This window comes from Mastacembelus armatus, chromosome 12 (genome assembly GCF_900324485.2).
Source record: "Mastacembelus armatus chromosome 12, fMasArm1.2, whole genome shotgun sequence".
Taxonomy (NCBI): Eukaryota; Metazoa; Chordata; class Actinopteri; order Synbranchiformes; family Mastacembelidae; genus Mastacembelus; species Mastacembelus armatus.
Window position 1 is genome coordinate 9,398,421 of NC_046644.1, and position 19,590 is coordinate 9,418,010.

The window sequence follows — 19,590 nt, forward strand, 5'->3', positions numbered from 1 at the left end:
CACAGACTATGTGCACACACATTGCACGGAGAAGTGTTGGTGATTCTGTGGGGCATCAATGTGGGCCCATGTCTCAGTCTGTAAGGCTGTAATCTGGCAATGAATAACCCACTGGCACCAAAGCCACTGTGGAGCTTCAGCATCAGGGTCAAAATCAGGTTAAGTGTTAAATTTAGGTCTAGACTGGACAGAAGCACACAGCTAGCCTGCAGCAAGAGAATGAGGAAAAGTCATATTAAAAAAAAAACCCCTTGTTAGAAAAAGACTAAATGAACCTCCTGTTTGTGTTAGGGTTCATGTTTGGGGACCTTAAAATAGTTCCAATTCAGTTCAAACCTGAATTCAGTCCAGTGCATGTCAAACCCACTTAACACTGACTCCTTTCTCTATTCAGTAGTAGAGCAACGCTGACAAATTGTGCCTTATGTCTTTGGTCTTAACCCTTGACAATCTCAAATTACGCACGACGCGCGTCATTAATTCAGTGGTGTCCAAGTAGGCTGAAAAAGGCATTGAACTCCCCTCCTCTCTCCTCCCCTCTGTCCTCCCTCCTTCCCTTGAATCCTCCGAGCCAAATACTCATCCACCCCGACTGTGTGTGCGTCAACGAGCGGTCTCTGCTGCTGCTCGGGACAAAAACCGCACGCAGCTGCTTTCATTTTCCAGTGCGCCGAGACAGCGCGATCAGGAGGGGAGCCCGAGCCTCTTGCTGCGGGGATATCAGCTCTGATGGACATGATATAGGACAAGAATAAGCATTTTGTTTCTTCCGTCCACGGCCACTTCAATGACAGTTACAGGTGCTCTTTTTACAAACTTATGAATCCGTCTTTTTTCCGCCGCCGGTTTTAATGTGTTTTATGTGTTTGCGCTCAACAGTGAGGTAGACTTCTTCGGGCACATTTTACCGGAGCGTCGGTGTGTGATTTATCCCGTGGATGCTGCTGTCGGAGTCGGTGTCTGAGCCCTGCAGGACCAGCCTGTCATAGGGCATCATGACTTCTCTGGGTCTTCGCAAGTGGAGGAGGAATATTTCTCCGGAGATGCTGCTGTTGGTGCCCATGTTTTGGTTTTTACCTCTGACTGGAGCGGCTCCTTCTCTGACTACCGAGCAGCTGGACATGGGGGTGGTAAGTTTTCTGCCTTTTTTTTCCAGGTGGTGTATGAAGTTTTACTACCTAATATGACTTCTGGACCTTTCGGGTGGGAAGTTTTTTTTCCATGATCTCGGCAGTGGGCATAGTGATGCGTTTCTCTGCTGCTAGAACAGGCAGTTTAACCTACTTTTAGATGTGTGAGCCGAGCGCTGTCCTTATCACTACTTGATCTGAATTTTAACAGCCCGCAGCAGTCCAGGGCACGGAGGATTCAGGGTTGGATGTGATAGATGATAAAATAGGAGTCTGGATTCTGGATCCCTGTGATACCTCGCGATAAATAAATGTAAATGTATTTCCCTTGACGGAGCGTGGACCTCCTCCACAGCATGCTGACACATCCTGATGAATGGCAAACGACACTCACATCCAGCAGTGACAGACCTACCCCATAATATGTCATTGGCCATTTTCTCTTCCCTTCATGGCTCTAAAAGAAAACAAAAAAAAAAACCCAAAATCTCCACTATGTCTCATGCCAAGTGTGAACATTCACTGGGTTCAAATATGGTTGTTTAAAGTGAGAGGTGGTGGTGCAGCACATCCTGCTCAACCAGTGACATACAGCACGATGTGAGCTGTGAATTTAATTGTTGAATTTAATCTACAACGAATATGGAAAATATGAATCAGATCTTTTGAGTATGGTTACTTTAACTATGTCTGAGCAAATGATCCAATAATAACTGATATGTTCTTCAGAAGGTTACACAAACATTATGCATACAATTTTGCAATTTTCATATTTTTTTGTTTTTTATTTTGAAGGGGGTGGGGGGTTAATGAGCGGAGCACCTGCAGATAGGTATTTACTAATCAGTAACTCTTGACACAACAGGCTAATTAAATGTTTGGCTACTGTGTGAGCATAATCCTCATTTGTTTACACTGTCTCTCCACATTTACCACTCAGGTGCATCAGTCAAGTTCACTCCTCAAAGTGCTGCTTATCTAACTTCTGTCTCCTTACATCTCTCTCTCTCTCTCTCTCTCTCTCTGTCATCATCATCATCATCATCTCTCTCTCCCTCTGTGTCATCATCATCTCTCTCTCTCTCTATCATCAGCTGCCTTGTTTTTGTTGTCTTTGGCCACACAGGCCTTAGGACAAATTCTGTGATCAGAGTCATTGATGAGGCATTTCTATTGCTGGATCACCTCCTGTAGATATGTGCTGCCTGGAGACAAGTACTCGTCTCCGTGGTCTTGGATACAATTAGCTGCGGACATGAAATGCCCCTCAATTTGTCGAGGATGGTCACGTGGTGGTGTCTAGGGTTTTTGAGTGTGCAGGGAGGAGCACTGAGTCATCTACAAATGTCATCAGGTTGTGGTTAGTATATGCAAATGTTGGAGATAACAAGGTGAAAGGACACATCCTTTGGGGGGTTTGACTGGATGAGTGAACAGCACAGTGCTAAAATAAAAAGATTAGTATTATTGGTTAAAGCTTGTCATTCAGTCAAACACAGATGCACAGCTTTAGTCTGTATGCATAACAGTAAATATATTTACTTTTTTCTCATAATAACAAAAAGCCATAGCTTTTCATTTTGTTTTTACACTGAAATGCAACATATTGGGTGGTTGGATGCGGATGGTGTGGTGTTTGGTCAAGTAATCCTTCTAGCTGTCTTGTTATCAACGCAGCTTTATTGAGCTTTGTTTGAGTGCGTGAGCAAACGCTTGGCTTCTTACACATCCAGCAGCGACAGAGCAATGTGGGCATCAGTTGGGCTCTGTTTCTCGCCATATATCCAATCGCATTTCATAATTCACTGCTGTTTTATTTCTGTTTTGGTTCATCAACTATTGAGAAAACTATACGAGTTTATTGCTTTGCTAGATGTTGCACTGTCTTCATCAGCCAGGTTTACTACAGCTCTCCACCATTTCATGCTTTACAACTGTTTTGCATGAGCTGTTCAGCTGGGAGCAGCTGCCCACATTTTTTATGAACCTACAAACCAAAACCAAAACAATGGGCTGAAAGCAGCTTAAAACTGCAGAGCTGAATTATTCTCAGTCAGATTAGCAGCACAAGCTCATCTTTCTTGGAAAACGTTGGATTCAGAGCTAATATCCAAATTAATTTAGAGGATTTCTATTTCTCAGCTTAAAGGTGAAAATTATTTTTTAAGTGGGTGGGTGTATTCTCAATATTCTCTGAAAATAATAAAAACAATACCCACCATAGTTTGTAAGAACCCAAGGTTATATCTTTGAATATAGTACTTTGTGTTTTTTCCGATCAACAGTCCAAAACCGATAAATATTTCACATCTAATGGTATAAATAGAGATAATGAGGAAATTGTCGCACTCAAAGCTGAACTAGCTCTAGTTTGGCATTTTTGCTTGAAAAATGACTCACCAAATAGTGTATTGTGTGTGTGTGTGTGTGTGTGTGTGTGTGTGTGCATGTGCATGTGAGTGAGTGAGTGGGTTTTAGCCATAAACTTTATAAAGTGACTTGTTTTTGTCCTTGGGTCGAATGGGCTTGTACATCATAGTGTGATAATTGGCGTTCTCTACAAAGTCAGACACTGATTTTTCTCAGGTTGTTGGTTTGGTGTCAAAAGGGTCTACAATAAAGTGACTAAGGGAGCTAGACTTGTGGACAGATGCGCACCCTTCTCCCCGGTGACTGGCTGATTGACTTTTAAATAAGATCTCTCCTGCATCGATGAAATTGCTCTCAGCTGTTGAGAGCAGGTGGATAATTGGTTGTTGAGTTGTTTGAGTGGCTTGTTTCTTCTCAGTCCAGTTGTGTTCATAACAGCTATACATTTGGGACTTGATCCACAAAAACAACCATCCTCCCACAGAACTGTGTCCTGATCTCCAGCTCTGCTGCTCCCCAGTCCCATTACACTTCAACGCCACATTGCTGCATCACTTGGCTTTTAGTCGGGCTGGAACTCCTAATGCATCGCTCTCTCTTTGTAACTACTGTACACTGTGACTGTAATTAACTGAACCACAAAGTTAAGCACAGTTCTGAGGCATCCAGCTTTCAGCTTTGCTGTTATCTAGCCCAATAGATCACTTCAGAGCACCACTTTGCAATGTCAGCATTTGTGGGAACTGCTTCATAACAGCTACAGTGTAATCTGCACTATGCTTTAGACTCATTGTGTCATTTTACTCCGGATGGCTGTTTCTGCACTAGTACAGAATGACTGACTTCCATTAGGGACTTTTTGCCTTCGGAACCAGTACAGTTGTAGCTTTAACAGCAGTAGTTAGATAGAGTAAGGTCACCAGATCAGCTAATGATAAAGTTACCTTAATTATGATTTAATCTTATCGAAAGTGACCTTTGCTTTCCTCTTTGTAGCATTTATTCTCTTTTGATGAGCAAAATTAATTATTTATCATGTTTTATGTGTTGTAAGAAATGAAACCAAACACGTCCGTGGCGTATGCCTGATGGGACAGCCCCGCCCTGCAGGCCTGCTTTTAATTCTCGTTTTGCTTTATAGTTTCTTCAATAAGAATACCATCTGGTCTCATACCCACTGAATAGAGAGGGGAAAAAATGCCTGGTAGACACCACCCTCCACCACCTACTTCCACCACTACTCCCGCTTATTACCCTCCCTGCTAGACCTCATAATACTGAGTTCTCATGCAACCAGCCTGCCCGGCTCCCTTACCACCACCCCTCATTAGCTCTGTCTCTCTGCCTCTCAGGAGTGTGCGTTTCACCATGTAGTATCATATTCTGTCCCCTCAGTCTTTCAGTCTCCTTTCAATTTCCTTCTTCCAATCCAGGAGCCTTTCTTCTACCACCACATCATGGTGCTTCTGATTACACCCAGAGGCCCAGGGATAGAGGAGGCTCAAAGAGATGTGGAGACAGTCGAGGCAAAGTACAATGGGGAGATTGCCGTTCTGAAATACATAATCAACCAGGCATGGTCAAGGAAAGAAAATGCATATGAAATGAAAAGGGTTAAGATACTTTAGGACGGTTCCATTAGCATAATGAGAGGGAGAGATTTCACTGGTGTATACCTGTAAGATATTTTTTCTTACTTGGCCTCAGCAGCTGGAACACACAATGCTAGTTAACTAATATCTCTCCTCATTGCAGTGTCATGCTTGTCTGTTCAGATACTTTTAGCACCGCTGTCCCACTTCCATCAAGATGTATGACCTTTTTGTGTCATGGGACAAAAATCATCATGGGACTTATATCCAGGGCAAGGACGTGTTTTTTTTTTTTTTTTTTTTTTTTTTTTTCTCCAGGAACGTCAAGTAGGAGATGACGATACAGTAGGATGGAATATATCACTGTAATGATTGACAGAGAGCACAGGCAACAGTTCGGTGTGTAATATATATCACATTCTCAGCTTCTCAGGAAGAAGAAACCAACCGGTCCTTCAGTCTGCCTATCCAATCTGTCATCACAGCTTTGCTAAGTGTAAATGTTCTCTGGGGACGTGCAAGTTTCTGAGGCGATTGTCAGGGTTAAAAAAAAAAAAAAAATTCTTACAGGCCAATTCAACAAGAATCTCTAGGGCTCCGACATTTTATTGGCTGCCACTGGTGGTGTGGGGCTGATGTGTAGCAGCTGCAACATTTAGCGTGTGACGTGTTCAGTCAATGACAACACCAGATAAATGTGGATGAAGTCATGATTCGGAGTTGATATTGCAGACAGGAAATCTTGCTGGTTAAACTCAGTTTTTCTGGTCTTGTCTTTGACCAAAGAGATGACTCCTGAAAATATGTTAATGTGTTGCGCGTTTATTTCAGACTAATATTTAAATACACTCATTTGTTCTTTCTCTGTCACTTTATGTAATTGTGCAGTGATTGAATGGATTTGTGAAACAATACTGCTGCGACTCCAAGCTGCATAATTATCAGCTTATTTGCTTTTCAAGGGAAGAGTGTGGATATTTAAAATGTCCTTTTCTAGTCACAACACAGTAGTTCTACCCTGTCTATTGCTGTTTGATTTTGCAGTAGTGATGGGTTTAATATTGTGTGTGAGTGAGTGCCATCTTCCACAACAGAGACACATGCAATGGTCTTTTTCCATTGGCTTGAACTGACTTCATTACTTGTGCAGGCCCACTCCAGGGCTCCCCATATAGAAAACCTCAAATCAACTCCATGTGGACAGTTCTATTTTAACTTGAGGAGTCCCACCCCTCCCTCTTGTCTTTGACCAGATCAAGGTTGTGGTTGCCATTGCTATTCGAGCGACTGGCTAGATCTTGTAATTACAGTGGTTTGTGGTGTTGCGCTGTGTTGCATGCTGAAGCCTAAAATAACCTACAACCCTGCCAACTGAACTGCCAATAGACGGCTTTAATATCATGATCAAGAAAACCCAAAAGAAACAACAAAGTACATTGAAATTACTTGCAGAAATTGGCAGAATTATAATACATGTGGCTTGTGTGTGTGTGTGTGTGTGAGTCATCTAATTCCTGTTTGTGTGTGGCTATAAAATGTCTGAATGTATTATTGTGTGTGTGTGTGTGTGTGCGCGCGCCACATTGGTGATCTCATAGTTTGTCTCTCTTTAGCATTTGTTTGTCATTTCTTAACAAGTCACAGCTGAGCGGATGATGATGGGTGGTGGGGGGTTGTACTAGGATGATTGCTTATCATATTTGGAGTCAACTTCAAGACCCTCGTATGTTCCTGTTCCCAATTCTCTGAAGGTCCAAGTCAAATGAAGAGAGTTAGGAGACGGAGGACGACCGCAACAGATCGAGGGGGCGGCAGAGAGAAGCTGCGTCTCGATCTAACTGACATCACTGGCAATTAGGTCCACTTTCTTTTAGCCAGTGTTGATACTCAACTTCTTATCAAGCGAACATAATGAATCACTGACAGTCCTCAGAGTTTCAAGTGCTACCCATGATTGTGTGAATTGCAATCTAGACTAGGCTTAATGGTAAGAATGGGGATATGCTCTTTTCGATTTTAGTCAAACGATATGGAGGCACAAGCCAGTGTGTACTTGCATGTGTGTGTATTTTTGTGTGTGCATAATGTAGACATGCCAGTTGTAATATTTTTCAGCTAACACCAGAGGCATACCTCATCTGTAAGAATCACTATAGTAACACATGGCAGCATGTGAACTTTGAATCAGACTTACATAGCTGCATATCATAGAGGGATAGATACAAACACCTAGCCTCACATGCACAGAGGCATATACAGTTTGCAAACTACCAAATTAAAGCTTCACTTTCTTACAGTTAAGCACTATCAGGTGTGTCTTTATGATTATCCCTTCTTTTTTATTCTCACCATCAAGGGGACACTGGACAAACTTTATTCAGTGCTTGTGTCTGTGATCTTTGGCCAGGTGCCACACCACATTACCGCCCACAGAGAGAGGGACTTCAAAAGAGTCTTAGCTTTTTTCCCCTCAATGAGTCACTGTAAGTTATGCCTGTTAAACCGAGCTCCGCTTTCAGGGGCTTGTTCTAATTGGCAACATCAGTTTATCTATAATCTCTCGATGACATTTTGAATCCTATTTTGCATTTAGTCACAAAAAATTACAATCTATCTATCCACCCATCATTTGTTATCATCAGTTTATGTTCTGGCACAAGGTTTGATGGTTTTTGGTATGTAATGGAGTATTTACAGAAAAAAAACTATGCATACAGAAAACACACATAATATACATGTGGTTGTATGAGCGTGTGTGCCTCATGCTTAGTTCTGGAAAAGGACACTTTGTAAATCCTCAAACAAGAAAGAATCAATTTGCTCGTTCCTTCATCACAAAAATATCTAGGTGTGCCTTTATTTGATTTGTTCTTTAACCTAAAACAGTATTAGCAGTTACGCATTTAATTCCTCTGCTATACCTTGTCAGGAACACTGTCTTTGCCACCAGAAGACACTCACAATTCAGATTTGGTTTGAGCTTGGTTTGTGTGAGCATGCATAGTTTACATATGAAACAAATGCCTTTTTCCAGTGTATTGAAACATGTTCTGCGATGTCCTTAATGTCATCTGTTCACATCCTCTCCCTCTTTCTTCTGTCATTATTCTCCGTCTCTGACTTTCTCCTCTAAGCATTAAATGTTTTTCTTGCTCTTTTCTCCCACTGTTTCATTTCCTCTTTGTATTCTCTTCTCTTTTCCGTCTCTCTCTACCTCCCTTTTTTTAATATCTCTGTTTCTCCACCTTCCTCCTTACTGCCTCCAGGAACAAACGGGAGCCGAGTCTCAGCTCTCTGTACAACCAGCTGTTCCTAAGACAAGGATTAAACGATTCACTTACAGTAGCATGTTAATCCTCGTTGTCATGCTCTCACACACACAAACATGCAAATTAGGACAGCTTTTCCTCCCAAGTGTCTAGGAAATGACATCCACACCTCGAACTGAATGGAAACGGGGCGTCAGAATAAGCACATCCGTCAGAATGTACTGTACCCTTTCAACAAGTCGGACTTGGGGCCCATTATGTGTACATTGTATTGGCAGCAGAGCAAAAATGCTTCCTGAAGTGAAATGATTGAGAGTTTCAGCAGGCTGGCTCATGTGACATCTGCCTGCGGAGTAGGGGGCTTTCATTGAATGTCATTCTTTTCTCCATCGTCTATCTAAAAATGGTTAAATTATGACTTATTCTGATTGAAAGCCCCTTTACATAATACATCAGTGGAACAAAACCACATTCTGAAGATTGCTACATCTGTTTCTTCTTGTGCCCTTCTCAGATAAAGCAGCAGTTAATTATCAGTTTGGGTTAAGACTGGAAAACTTATTTTTAAGATGAAGATTAACATTTTTTTAAAGATGAAATGATATAGAGGCATAAATTCAAGATTTTAGGATATTTTGCAGCAGATCTCCTGCTAAACAGCTGCTGTAACTGACAAGAAAAATGTTTTAGTCATTGATAAGAGGCTCTTTGGTAAAGTGGTAGCTGGTTTTGGTATTAATCCTTTATTTTCTTTATTGAGTTTTTGTTCTTTGGTGTCCACTGATAAAGGCATAAAAGAGCTTATATGCTGTATTCTTTTTGACGCCTACTTTTTATACAGGTTTTGTCACATATCTGTAAAGCAGCAACAGCGTCCTGTGCCAAGTCTATTGTGGATTCAGTGGAAATAATTATGTAATATATGCACAAATAGTGCTAAATATATGAACTGGGCCAGATAATTTAAGGATTACAAAGAAAACTGTGGTGTGGATGTCCACAGAGAGACACAAGGCTCATTGTTCTGGGTTTTAACATCTTTGCTGAATAATACCCAAAAAAAGAAGTGAGTGGTTTAAACCAGACTCAGCTGGATTTTATGCTCACATGCATCCAAAAGTTTTGTTTCCTCCTGCATTAAAGGATTGATCACTTCTGGTTACAGTTAAGTGCCCATGGCAATAGAAAGTGAAGGCTAAAATATGGAGAGAGCATAAATGAGATATAAACTCCAGATAACGATCTGATGAAATACAGTTTTGTCTCCTGCTGCCAAAATGATCTCATTGTTCATGTTGGTTATCAACAAATGTACAAATTGTTGAGAAAACAGTGGCGCCTTTAGTATCCAGTGCATTTAAATACCATCTGCTATGTGGAGTAATGACCTTGCAAACTATTGTGAAGTTTATCACAAAACTAAACGTTATATACCTTTTTATTAATACACCAACTTTTCTATGTCAGGAGGCTGTAGAGACATCTGGCATTTGCACAATTTTCTTTTTTAAAGCACAAATTGAAACCATACACACTGTGCTGCATTTTGGATTATAAAATGACTTCATATGTTTCTATTAAGAGAGCTTGTATTTCTCAAAAATGTATGTTTTCTGATTCTGTGCATGTTAATTGGATGTGATGAAGGATCACTGTGGGGTGAGGGTTATGCAACTTTTGATTTTTAACTGTATAAAGGCGGTGTTCCTGACTCACGGTAATTCTTTACTTAAACCCTCTCTCTCTCCATAAAACAGACCAAAATGTTGGCATTCTTTATACTCATTAACACAAATGACTAATCCAACTGATATGTACTTATTTTAATTCCAACTCTTGATGTCTCTCTAAGCCTTTTTTCCCTCAGTCTAATAAAGTAATTCCAGGTCAGGTTTAAACTGTGTTTATTTATATTAATTGTTCCAATTTGACAGTTAATGAAAGCATAAATCAGGCATTACAGGAAAACTGACTCTTGTGAGCTGCTAAGGTTTTTGGATGGCTTTTTAAAAAACTGAATCCCCACTTTCGAACAGGCTACGAATCCTGAACACACACATGCATGAAAAACATACAAGGATAGAGGGGGGTCATGTTCAGTTTAAAGAAGAGGGAGAGGGGAGATGCATTAGGGCACCCATGATTTCTTGGCATGCATTAATTCGCACTCTTTTACCGCTGCCATGGCAATCTAGTCTCAATTTTCTGTGCGATTAAATGTGTCATTCAGGCTATGTGTCAGCTCCGATTTTCCTGTCTTTCTATCCCCCTGTATTCTCCCACTTTGATCTTATCTGTTTGCACAAATGAGACTAAATCCTTCATTTCTTCAGTAAATTGTGTTTACACTCAGGATATGCCACTGGAATGGCTTCAGGAGCTTCTCAGTCAAACACACTTAAGTGCACGTTCATTCCCGGGATCCTACATCATCCCAGTATAATACTTTAACTAAACCATCTTTCTCTGAATAAAGTAGGTGATGTAAATTGGCTGCTATGACTGCTATGAATAATGATAACACCTTCGTAACGCTCATGGATGTTCTGATCAAATTCAGTTAAGTGAGATTTCTTTGGTGAGAGCAGCATGACAAGCAGAGCACTGCTTGATGTGAAACATTTAAATCTGTGTGATTTATGTTTGTTGGCTTTTTTTTTTTGGTGTCAATTTTATGACACAGAACTTAAGAAAACTGAAAAGATTAAGGTTTTTAATCAAAACTGTTTCTTAATCAGACTAACATTCAATCAAGAGGCCTTCTTGTTTGATTCTTCTTTTATTTTAAGAGAAGTCTCCCTTCCTGAAACTCTTTCTGTCATAAAACTGAAACATGAAATGCTTCTGTTACATCATAACATTTTTGTAGCTTGGCCTGGTGTTTTTGAGCACCACACATTCATTGCCTGTCAGTCACATATAACACACACTCGCACACATTTTCCTCTACCGGCTCCCAATCCTGATTTCTTCACCAAGGTAGCACTTGACTAATTTTCCTTTTCCTTTCCTTTTTTCCTCCACTAAAGATATTTCGATGAGTTTTTGACTCAGTTGCACTCAGAAATGTATTTCCTCTATAGACTAGCAACATTAAAGTTCTAAACAGCCCATAATGCAACAGTCTGTCAATGTAACAGGCTCACTCTGCAGTGCAGGGACTGACACAGCATAGAACATGCAGATACATTATAATACACTTACTCAAACATAATTTCTACAAATAAATCTCCTTATACATGGACCAATGCTGTGGGCGACTAATTGGATGTTTCTTGCTTGGCGTCTGAGTAAGAATGCAATACTTGCAGCCCACAAAGCTCCATGTGTTTTTGTTGACTTTCATGCATTTGTGTGCATGAAATCTAACATGTTCAGCTCTAAAAGGCCATAAACAAAAAAAAAAAAAAGAATTCAGCTAAAAGCACCCAAGAGGAAAGAGTAAGCTTCAGTCTTAATTGGCATTAATTCACCATCATGCTATCTTAAAAGTTTTTAACTGTACAACATTGACTTTTTCATTTTTCAGACTTTTACTCCTGTTCTTGTCCTGTTTTACATCATTTAGAAAGACCAGGGGGTTGGCCACAGATTGGACCTCATCTTCAAGGTAGTAAGGAACAATGTAAACTCGCCAGTGGTGTGCTAATGCATGACCTTTGGGAGTCACTGAGGTCGCAGGGTTACATTTCTCCCAGTGACTCATTTCCTGTTGGAGAAGCTGAAGATGAAGGTTCTTCCTAAGGGCTAAACAGGGAGGTATTGTGGGACATAGGAAGTCGTGTACATGGGTCTGCTTCTGAGAGATGTTGCTGTGGTGATACTGGTAGTCACAAAACTCATTATGTGTGAGTCTGTGCCAGCTGAGAGCCTTACGTTAAAGGACAGAAAAAGGAGGATATTGTACTCTAGTGGAACAAAAATATGAGTTCCCCTGTCTAATTGGTTGTGTGCATTTGTGCATGCGAAACACAGAAGTTGTCGTTATATTTCACATATAACACATTTATTGTGTATGCATGTACATGTACAGTATGTGCAAAAAGAAGAGGGTTTGATTGTCTCTTAGGTGACAGAACTTTGGCTCTTTTAAAAAGAATATGTTTGTGTTAATAGAAATGGTCTTAATTTTCCCTTGTGTTGAAGTGTCACCCATATAATTTGAGTTTGAAAGCGAAGTGATATCATGAGCATACTCCCTGAAAACCCAGTTGAGAAACTGTTCTTAGATGAAATAACCAATTGGTTTTTGGCTAATACAGAGAAGTAAATTCCTGAGATCAAAGTACTGCATTTTCAATAAAGCACAAATCCTGTGAAACCAACCCAAAAATACATGGGGCCAGTTTCATAAGAATGAGTTATGAGCATTGATCACAAACACTGGCAACATCACAACAGTTGTGAGTCTTACAGGTCTTTTGCATGCTGACACATCGACCACCAGTTTTACAGTTGCTTTACCGATAATTTGTCCAAATCAACAGGAGGGAAAATGATCTCATGTTGCAAATTTGGCAAAACTGGGCTTCTTAACACTCAAGGAGCTCGAGGTGTAAAGATTATACAAAATGTAAGAAGACGAGCACACTGGAGACAGATGGCAGCTGTGTTAGAATGGATGCAGTGAGACTTACACTAGAGCTGAATCTGCCTGGGCTAAATGCTAAGGAATAAGGACTGCTTTTCGCAGTAAGTGGTACATCAGAAGCCGAGTTGGGTTTAGAAGGCTCTCTAATTGTACCACACTGAAGTGCAGTTGCACCCCTGTCCCCTGCGAACTGTAGAATTTATTGACAGTGATGAAAAGTGTTGTTCACACTGATTAAATGCTGCACAGCTGCCAGTATTCAAATGGTACAGCTAAGAGGGGAAAGCAAACATGGCTATTTTGTAGAGCGCTGGAGGCATTCTGCACCACTAATGACATTTTTTAATCTGCTGTGTGGAGGCTGGTTTGATCAGATTGTATTGAAAAGCACAGTCATCTTTTAAGTGAAGTAACCACAACTGGCATAACAATATGGGTTTATAAGTAAAATGCTGACTGAGAAAATATACACATTCGTTTTTGTCCAGATTAAACAAACGAGATCTAGATGTGATGGCGACGTCTGGCCCATGTATTTGAAACACAAGAGCATCAGCCTGGCTCTTTCCCTCAACCTTTTGTATTAAGTCAGACAGCTGCTGGTGATGTCTTCATTTTTATTGTTGTGACATTTTTCGATCTTGCCAAGAAAAAGCGGATTTTCCAAAATGTCAACACCAAAACATTTTGCATGGGATTATGCAGGAAAGATTTCAATTAAATATAAATGTAATCAAATACCTTGATCCCGTAACATAACTGTGAAGTATTCGGTTTAACCCAAAAACTAGACATGACTGTGTTTTAACGGACTGGCACACACAGTGAGTATTATATTTGGATCCTATGGCTTCATTGGATTTAGTTTTCAGACAAAATGACACATCACTAGTCATAGTTGCTCTGTGGGGACATTTTGGCTTTTGTTATCAAAATTGAATGATAACATACCAGGACTTGGCAGGTCATTTCACAAGCAAGTAGGGCAATTGGTTCAGGGCTCCCGGGCCTGAGTTGGGACAAGGGGTCAAGCCCCCATGTCAGCAAGCATTTGCTCTGCTGGGGTCCCACTTTGAGTGGTGCTGGACTGCAGCTGAGCCAGTGCTCCAACAGTTCCCTCAAGGAGGAAAACAAAAAGAGATGTGGGAACTGGTGTGGTTCTATATATTAAGTGTTGTCAGTAACTATCCTGTGTGTTACTCTGCTTGTTAGCATGTAGTGAAAGGTGCCTTTATTTATGTTCATTTAAGGAAGGATTGCACAAATAATGGGTAGTAATATAATAAAAATATAATAATAAAAACATATATACTGGCTATTTTTTGTAATTTCAGAAAGGATATGAAGTTGTGCCTGAGCTTCACTCTGACATTCACTAATCCTGATCGCAGTCTGTTTCTATATTTCATAAATTAATTTGATTAGTTTATCAAATTTCAGTTAACAAGTCATTCTGTAAACATCACATAGTATTTTAAGAAATGGATGGTTTTCTAGTTCATGGTCATTGCATTTTGATCTCTTTATTTGATCTCTGAGTTTTCTGATCCTGAGGTCTTCATTTACTATTGTTGATCATGTAGTTACAGATTCAGGTGCAAACTGAATGAAAGACACATGTCTGCTCTGGATGCACTTCAATTTGCAAAAGAAATTGTAGAGTTTCTCTCAACCAAGTTGTTATTTCTAAAACTTTATCCTCCAAACCTCAGCTGCCATTAAAGCAAGTGACACATGACAATAAAACAAGAATGTAGACTCTAGTATGACTCCAGACTGTCGTTATGAAAATAATTTTCTGTCTCTGGTATTTTTCAGATGACCTTAAAGTCTTGATTATGTTTTTGACAGGAAACTTTTATTTACCTGCTTTTTCCTTACTTGCTCTCAGAGACTCTCTTCCTCCTGAATAAATTACTGAAGAGAATAACAATAACTTTGCATGTACTGTAGTATTTAGTTGCTTGTAGCAGTGGTTGAACTCTGCCACACAAGATGTTCTTTAGTTCTGCTTTGCAGTTCTGCATAAGACCAGAGAAGCTATAGTAAGAGTCCACGCTCTTATTTTGTGCAGAAAGCAGCACAGCAATCAAAACACTGCTGCAATTGTTGTAGCAAATGCATTAGCACTGCAATACCAAAGGCTTTCAAAACGGCTTCTCATTTGGGAAGCAGCTCAGTTATACACAGGCTTTAGACGCCGTTTGATTGCATCCTGTGCGCGCATGTATGTGTCTGTGTTTAACTGTTTATGTTAATGAGTGTTTGTGTCTGTCCTCTTATTATTAATCAGAGATTTTGGAGAGAATGAATTTGCTGTACAGGCCAGGGTCTGTTTTCCCACGCTGCACGCTTTTATTTATTTATTTTTTTCCCAGTTATTTCTCTTATCGTAGATTTCAGAGATGGAGACCCCTGGAGTAAACCATCCTCTTTTGGCTCATTGAAGTTTGAAGTTTGTTCTTACCACTTTAAATTGTAAGTCTGTCGAGTGTGAGGGAGTGCCCTATTGCTATTGAAGTGCATTCAAGTGTATTGTTTACCTCGTCCAGCAACCTTTGATTTTTATTTCTCTGTCTGAACTCAGACAACTCAGTGTGAAGCCTTTTCACAGCACATGCACGTCTCACCTGAACACGGTGACATCAGTGTCTATATATAATTTAGCAGTTCAGCAGCATGTTACTGAACTAATGCAATCGATCATTTCCACTGACACCTCCTCTTGCAGGTATGGATGCACACATATTCCAAAAATGCACACGCTTGGTATGTTTTGGTATGTTTGATTTGATTTGGGGGGATTCGAGGAACTTGATCATATTTTGTGGAAAGTGCAACAGATAATGCTCAGCACTTGTGTATATTAGAAATTATAAAGTTAATATGGGGCAAATAGCATTTTTCTGTTGTTCTCTTATTTTAATCATCATCACAAATGTATGGATTTTTTCCAGCAGTCCTCCTTACCTTCCTCTGTGCACTGCCTTGGATCAGCACACTCAAAAGTTATTTACTCTGAGTATTGTCTCACTGACACGTATCACCTTCTTAGCGTATGGATTTGAGAGACGTGTGTGAAGTGTGATGGATGAATACAGACGACAAAGACAAAACTTATTTGGAAAAAAAAAAACTTACCGTCCACTTTCATTTTTGCTTCTAAAATTGTTTGCCCAGCCTGAGTGTTGGTTTTAGACCTACTGTATATGACTGACTGACAGCTCATGTTTTTTTTCCCCATCTGACTTTTTATCAGTGTTGGTACCAGCAAAGTAAAATGTCTGGAAAACAGTGTCATCACTTTATGTTATTTGTTGATTTATAGAACCAATTTAACTTCCTTGCTATCTTCTCAATTCACTGACCTGATTCACCTCACTCATGGTAATACTCATGGAAAATTATTCAGCAAATTGCAGTTTCTCATCTTCCTAAATGCAGGGTCAATTCAGTTCCTTTATAAAAGCCAAGAATGAGGCGCCAAATGTCAGCCAGCAGAGAGCATCACTAAACCTAAGTCATTCAGTTAATGGGATTTTCCTGGTGTTCTCGGTACAAGACCAATACCTTGCTATTGATGTGTGTCACTCACCTCTGATTGGTGCTGATCAAAACCCCGACATCTCCCATCTCTTTTTTACTGTCAGGTCATTAGGAGGGAGGAGGGGGCTTAGTGAAGCTCTGAAAAATGACAAGAGAGAAAAAGAGACACAAGCCTCAGGGAAGAAGAGACAAGAATGAAAGAAAGAGAGAGAGAGGGAGGGGGGGTGACTTTGACTCATGGTACAGTAGCATCTAATACACTCCAAAACCATTCGCTGCAGTCAGCTGGGCAGCTGTGACTGGCAGCAACTTCACTTATCTGAAATGGAAATGGAGTCACAGTGCCAACCTCCACATATTGTATGGCTTCTGTTTTTCCTGGCTTGTGTGTCTTTTCTCATCCGTTTTATTCCTTTAATTGATGTTTAAACAAAAGATCTCTATAACCATCATCATTACAAGTGTAACGGTAGTATTTATGTGGCAACTGTGTCAAATACAGATCTGGTTATGAAAAATATTAAATTGATGTCTGTATCTTCCTTTTGATCATTTGTGTTTCTGATGAAACTGTTAAGCTCCATCAGCAATGCTTCATGCCTCACAAATACAGGAGAGATTTCAGTGTCCCTTACAGTACGACGTGTAGCGCCAGCATAAGTGCAAAGATGAAAGATGAGAAGAATCAGAGAATGAGGTATAAAAAGAAATAGGGAGGGGGTGCTGCCATTGCTTTATTGCAGTGGTTGTCAAACATTTGTAATCGCATCACATTCAGGGATGTGTATGTGAGTGGTTGTGGTGGCTGAGGAAGATCATCAGTTGATTTGTACTTAGGGACTATTTGCTATCTGTTGCTATGTCTTTAACCACATACTGTACACACTTAAAGATAGACACACATAGTTAACTCAACTCTGCAGTAGTTAAAAAAACATGTTGAAATACACACGGACAGTAAACATGAACAGGTGTCTGACCCTCTGCAGTCCTGGTATACCTGGAGTCCTTGAAATGCCTGGGGTGACTCTTGACCTCTGTCTCTGTTTCCCCCTAAGGACTGGCTGAGCAAATTTGGCTACCTCCCCCCTCCTGACCCAGTGACTGGTCAGCTTCAGACCAAGGAGGCCCTGACCAAGGCCATCAAAGCCATGCAGAAGTTCGGAGGACTAAAGGAAACCGGAGTTTTAGGTATGTGGCTGTGTTTGTTCGGGGGGGGGGGCATATGTGTCCTTTGGATGGATGAAGGCAAAATATATTGAAATAACTTACATAATGTAATCCAAATATGAAAACTAACTTTAAGTGTAATCAGCTCCTGTCTGACACCATCAGCCTCTCTTCTCTTTAGACCAAGCCACACTGGGCCTAATGAAAACACCCAGATGTTCCCTACCAGATGTGTCTGAGGCTGAGGTGACAATGGGTCGCAGGAAAAGAAGCCTCCCTCCTCAGAACAAGTGGAATAAGAGACATCTCTCCTGGAGGTAGGGAACGCTGAAACACAGGTTTACTGGACATTGTGTAACTGTAGTACTGAAATTTACTGATGAGAAGTTAGCTGAATACCAGGTGGGACAGGTTACACTAGTTACTCCTATCATCTGCAATGAAAGGATAGAGTTTATCCTGTGAAAATGCACATCAATAGAACATAGCACCAAAGAAAAACCATCCACTTGGCTTACTTTTGTATAATTTGTGTTCATCTTAGTTTGTTTCAAATAAGATCAATTCGTCTGAGCCTTATGCAGTTCTGTTGAGTCAGATTCAGTCTGATACGTCACATCAGTGCAGTGTGTGGGTAGCTTTAAGTCAGAAAGCCCACTATTTTCCCTCCTCCTCTGCCTGCTTTGATAGATTAGATTAGAAGACTCTTCCTGCAGCTGGAAATCTTTTACACTCCAGATCAATTCTGGCCCAGGAAAAGACATTTTGTAAAAGTGGCAGACTGATTAGAGGGACCTTTAATAAGCAACAAACAACATCTGTCTTTTCAGAGGATCTACTGTGATTCCTTAAGGCATAAATTGCTCATTAAATTTATAAAATAAAATGTTGTTTGAGGTAATTAAAATGTGGGTACATGTGAAAGTTTTCTTAGCACTAAAGTCTAGAAAGTTTATGAAAAGAATTAATTTTCACTGATTAGATTTACAAATTAGACATTAAGTGGTTTAATTCCACATAGTAATTAAAGAAATACCCAAATGAAAATATATTTTACATCTATCTCTTTTCTGTATTCATATTAAACTGATTTCTTAAGTGGCGATTTAAAATGTTGCAAAGTTTCAAATTCTAGTAAAGACCATAGAAAGGCATCAAATCGTTATTCAGTTTTCTATTGGTTATCCCTGGAACAAGAAATTCGAAGAACGTTCTCCGTAGTGTTATGCGCAGGACTCTGAAGTCTCAGAACAATGTAAACATCTGAGGAGCCTCAGCATTGTGTCAGACAGCAGAAGAGGAGGCAGTGCAACTTATGGTCTGTAGTGATTCACACGAGCGTGATTCTTGCCCCAGGCGTGATTCAACAATTAGCTGTCATAAGCTAACTGTAACGGCGTGTGTATGGATGCAGAATATGAATATACAAAAGAATTGAGAAATCATTAAAGCCGACACAGACACAAGACACATACAGGACATGCACACGTAACCACAGGCATTTCTGCTCTGCCTTCTGCCTGCCGGGCTTCAACATTTTCTCTTCCTCATATTTGTACCGCCGCCAATCATACACCGCGCTGCTGTCAGCTCACTGCACTGAAATAAGACAGACTTGTCTTCAGTCCAGTGAAACACCTTTGTGTTTATAGCACTCAGATTTGTAGAACAGTAAGCAGGAGAGCAGTTGAGGATTATGGCTTGAGATCCACAGAGATTTTCACATGGTACAGATTTTCAGTAAAGCGCCATAACAAAGCATTGATATTCTGCATACATCTGCCTCCGCTGTAATTCTCTGGGCTTGCTTTCTGCTTTCTGCTTCTGTTTTCAGCTGCTTTTTGCACCACTCGCTTAGTGATTCCCTTGCTGCTTGGTTCGGAAAATTATTTTTATCATCTTAATATTTTATGGTAGCAGTA

General features: G+C 40.3%; 1 protein-coding gene across 2 annotated transcripts in view; it reads left to right on the forward strand.

Annotated features, from left to right (window-relative positions):
• Positions 1-606: 606 nt before the first annotated feature.
• The window catches only part of LOC113125008 (matrix metalloproteinase-17-like), a 48,986-nt gene continuing 30,002 nt past the window's right edge, over positions 607-19,590 (forward strand). Inside the window, exons 1-4 of one of the 2 annotated variants that reach the window (XM_026298248.2) lie at positions 607-800; positions 880-1,130; positions 17,557-17,689; positions 17,850-17,985. In XM_026298248.2, the coding sequence (XP_026154033.1) occupies positions 996-1,130; positions 17,557-17,689; positions 17,850-17,985 (404 nt within the window). In that variant the 5' untranslated portion in view covers positions 607-800; positions 880-995. Of the gene's footprint in view, positions 1,131-17,556; positions 17,690-17,849; positions 17,986-19,590 lie in introns of both variants that reach the window. The other variant, XM_026298249.2, reaches the window with a different exon arrangement.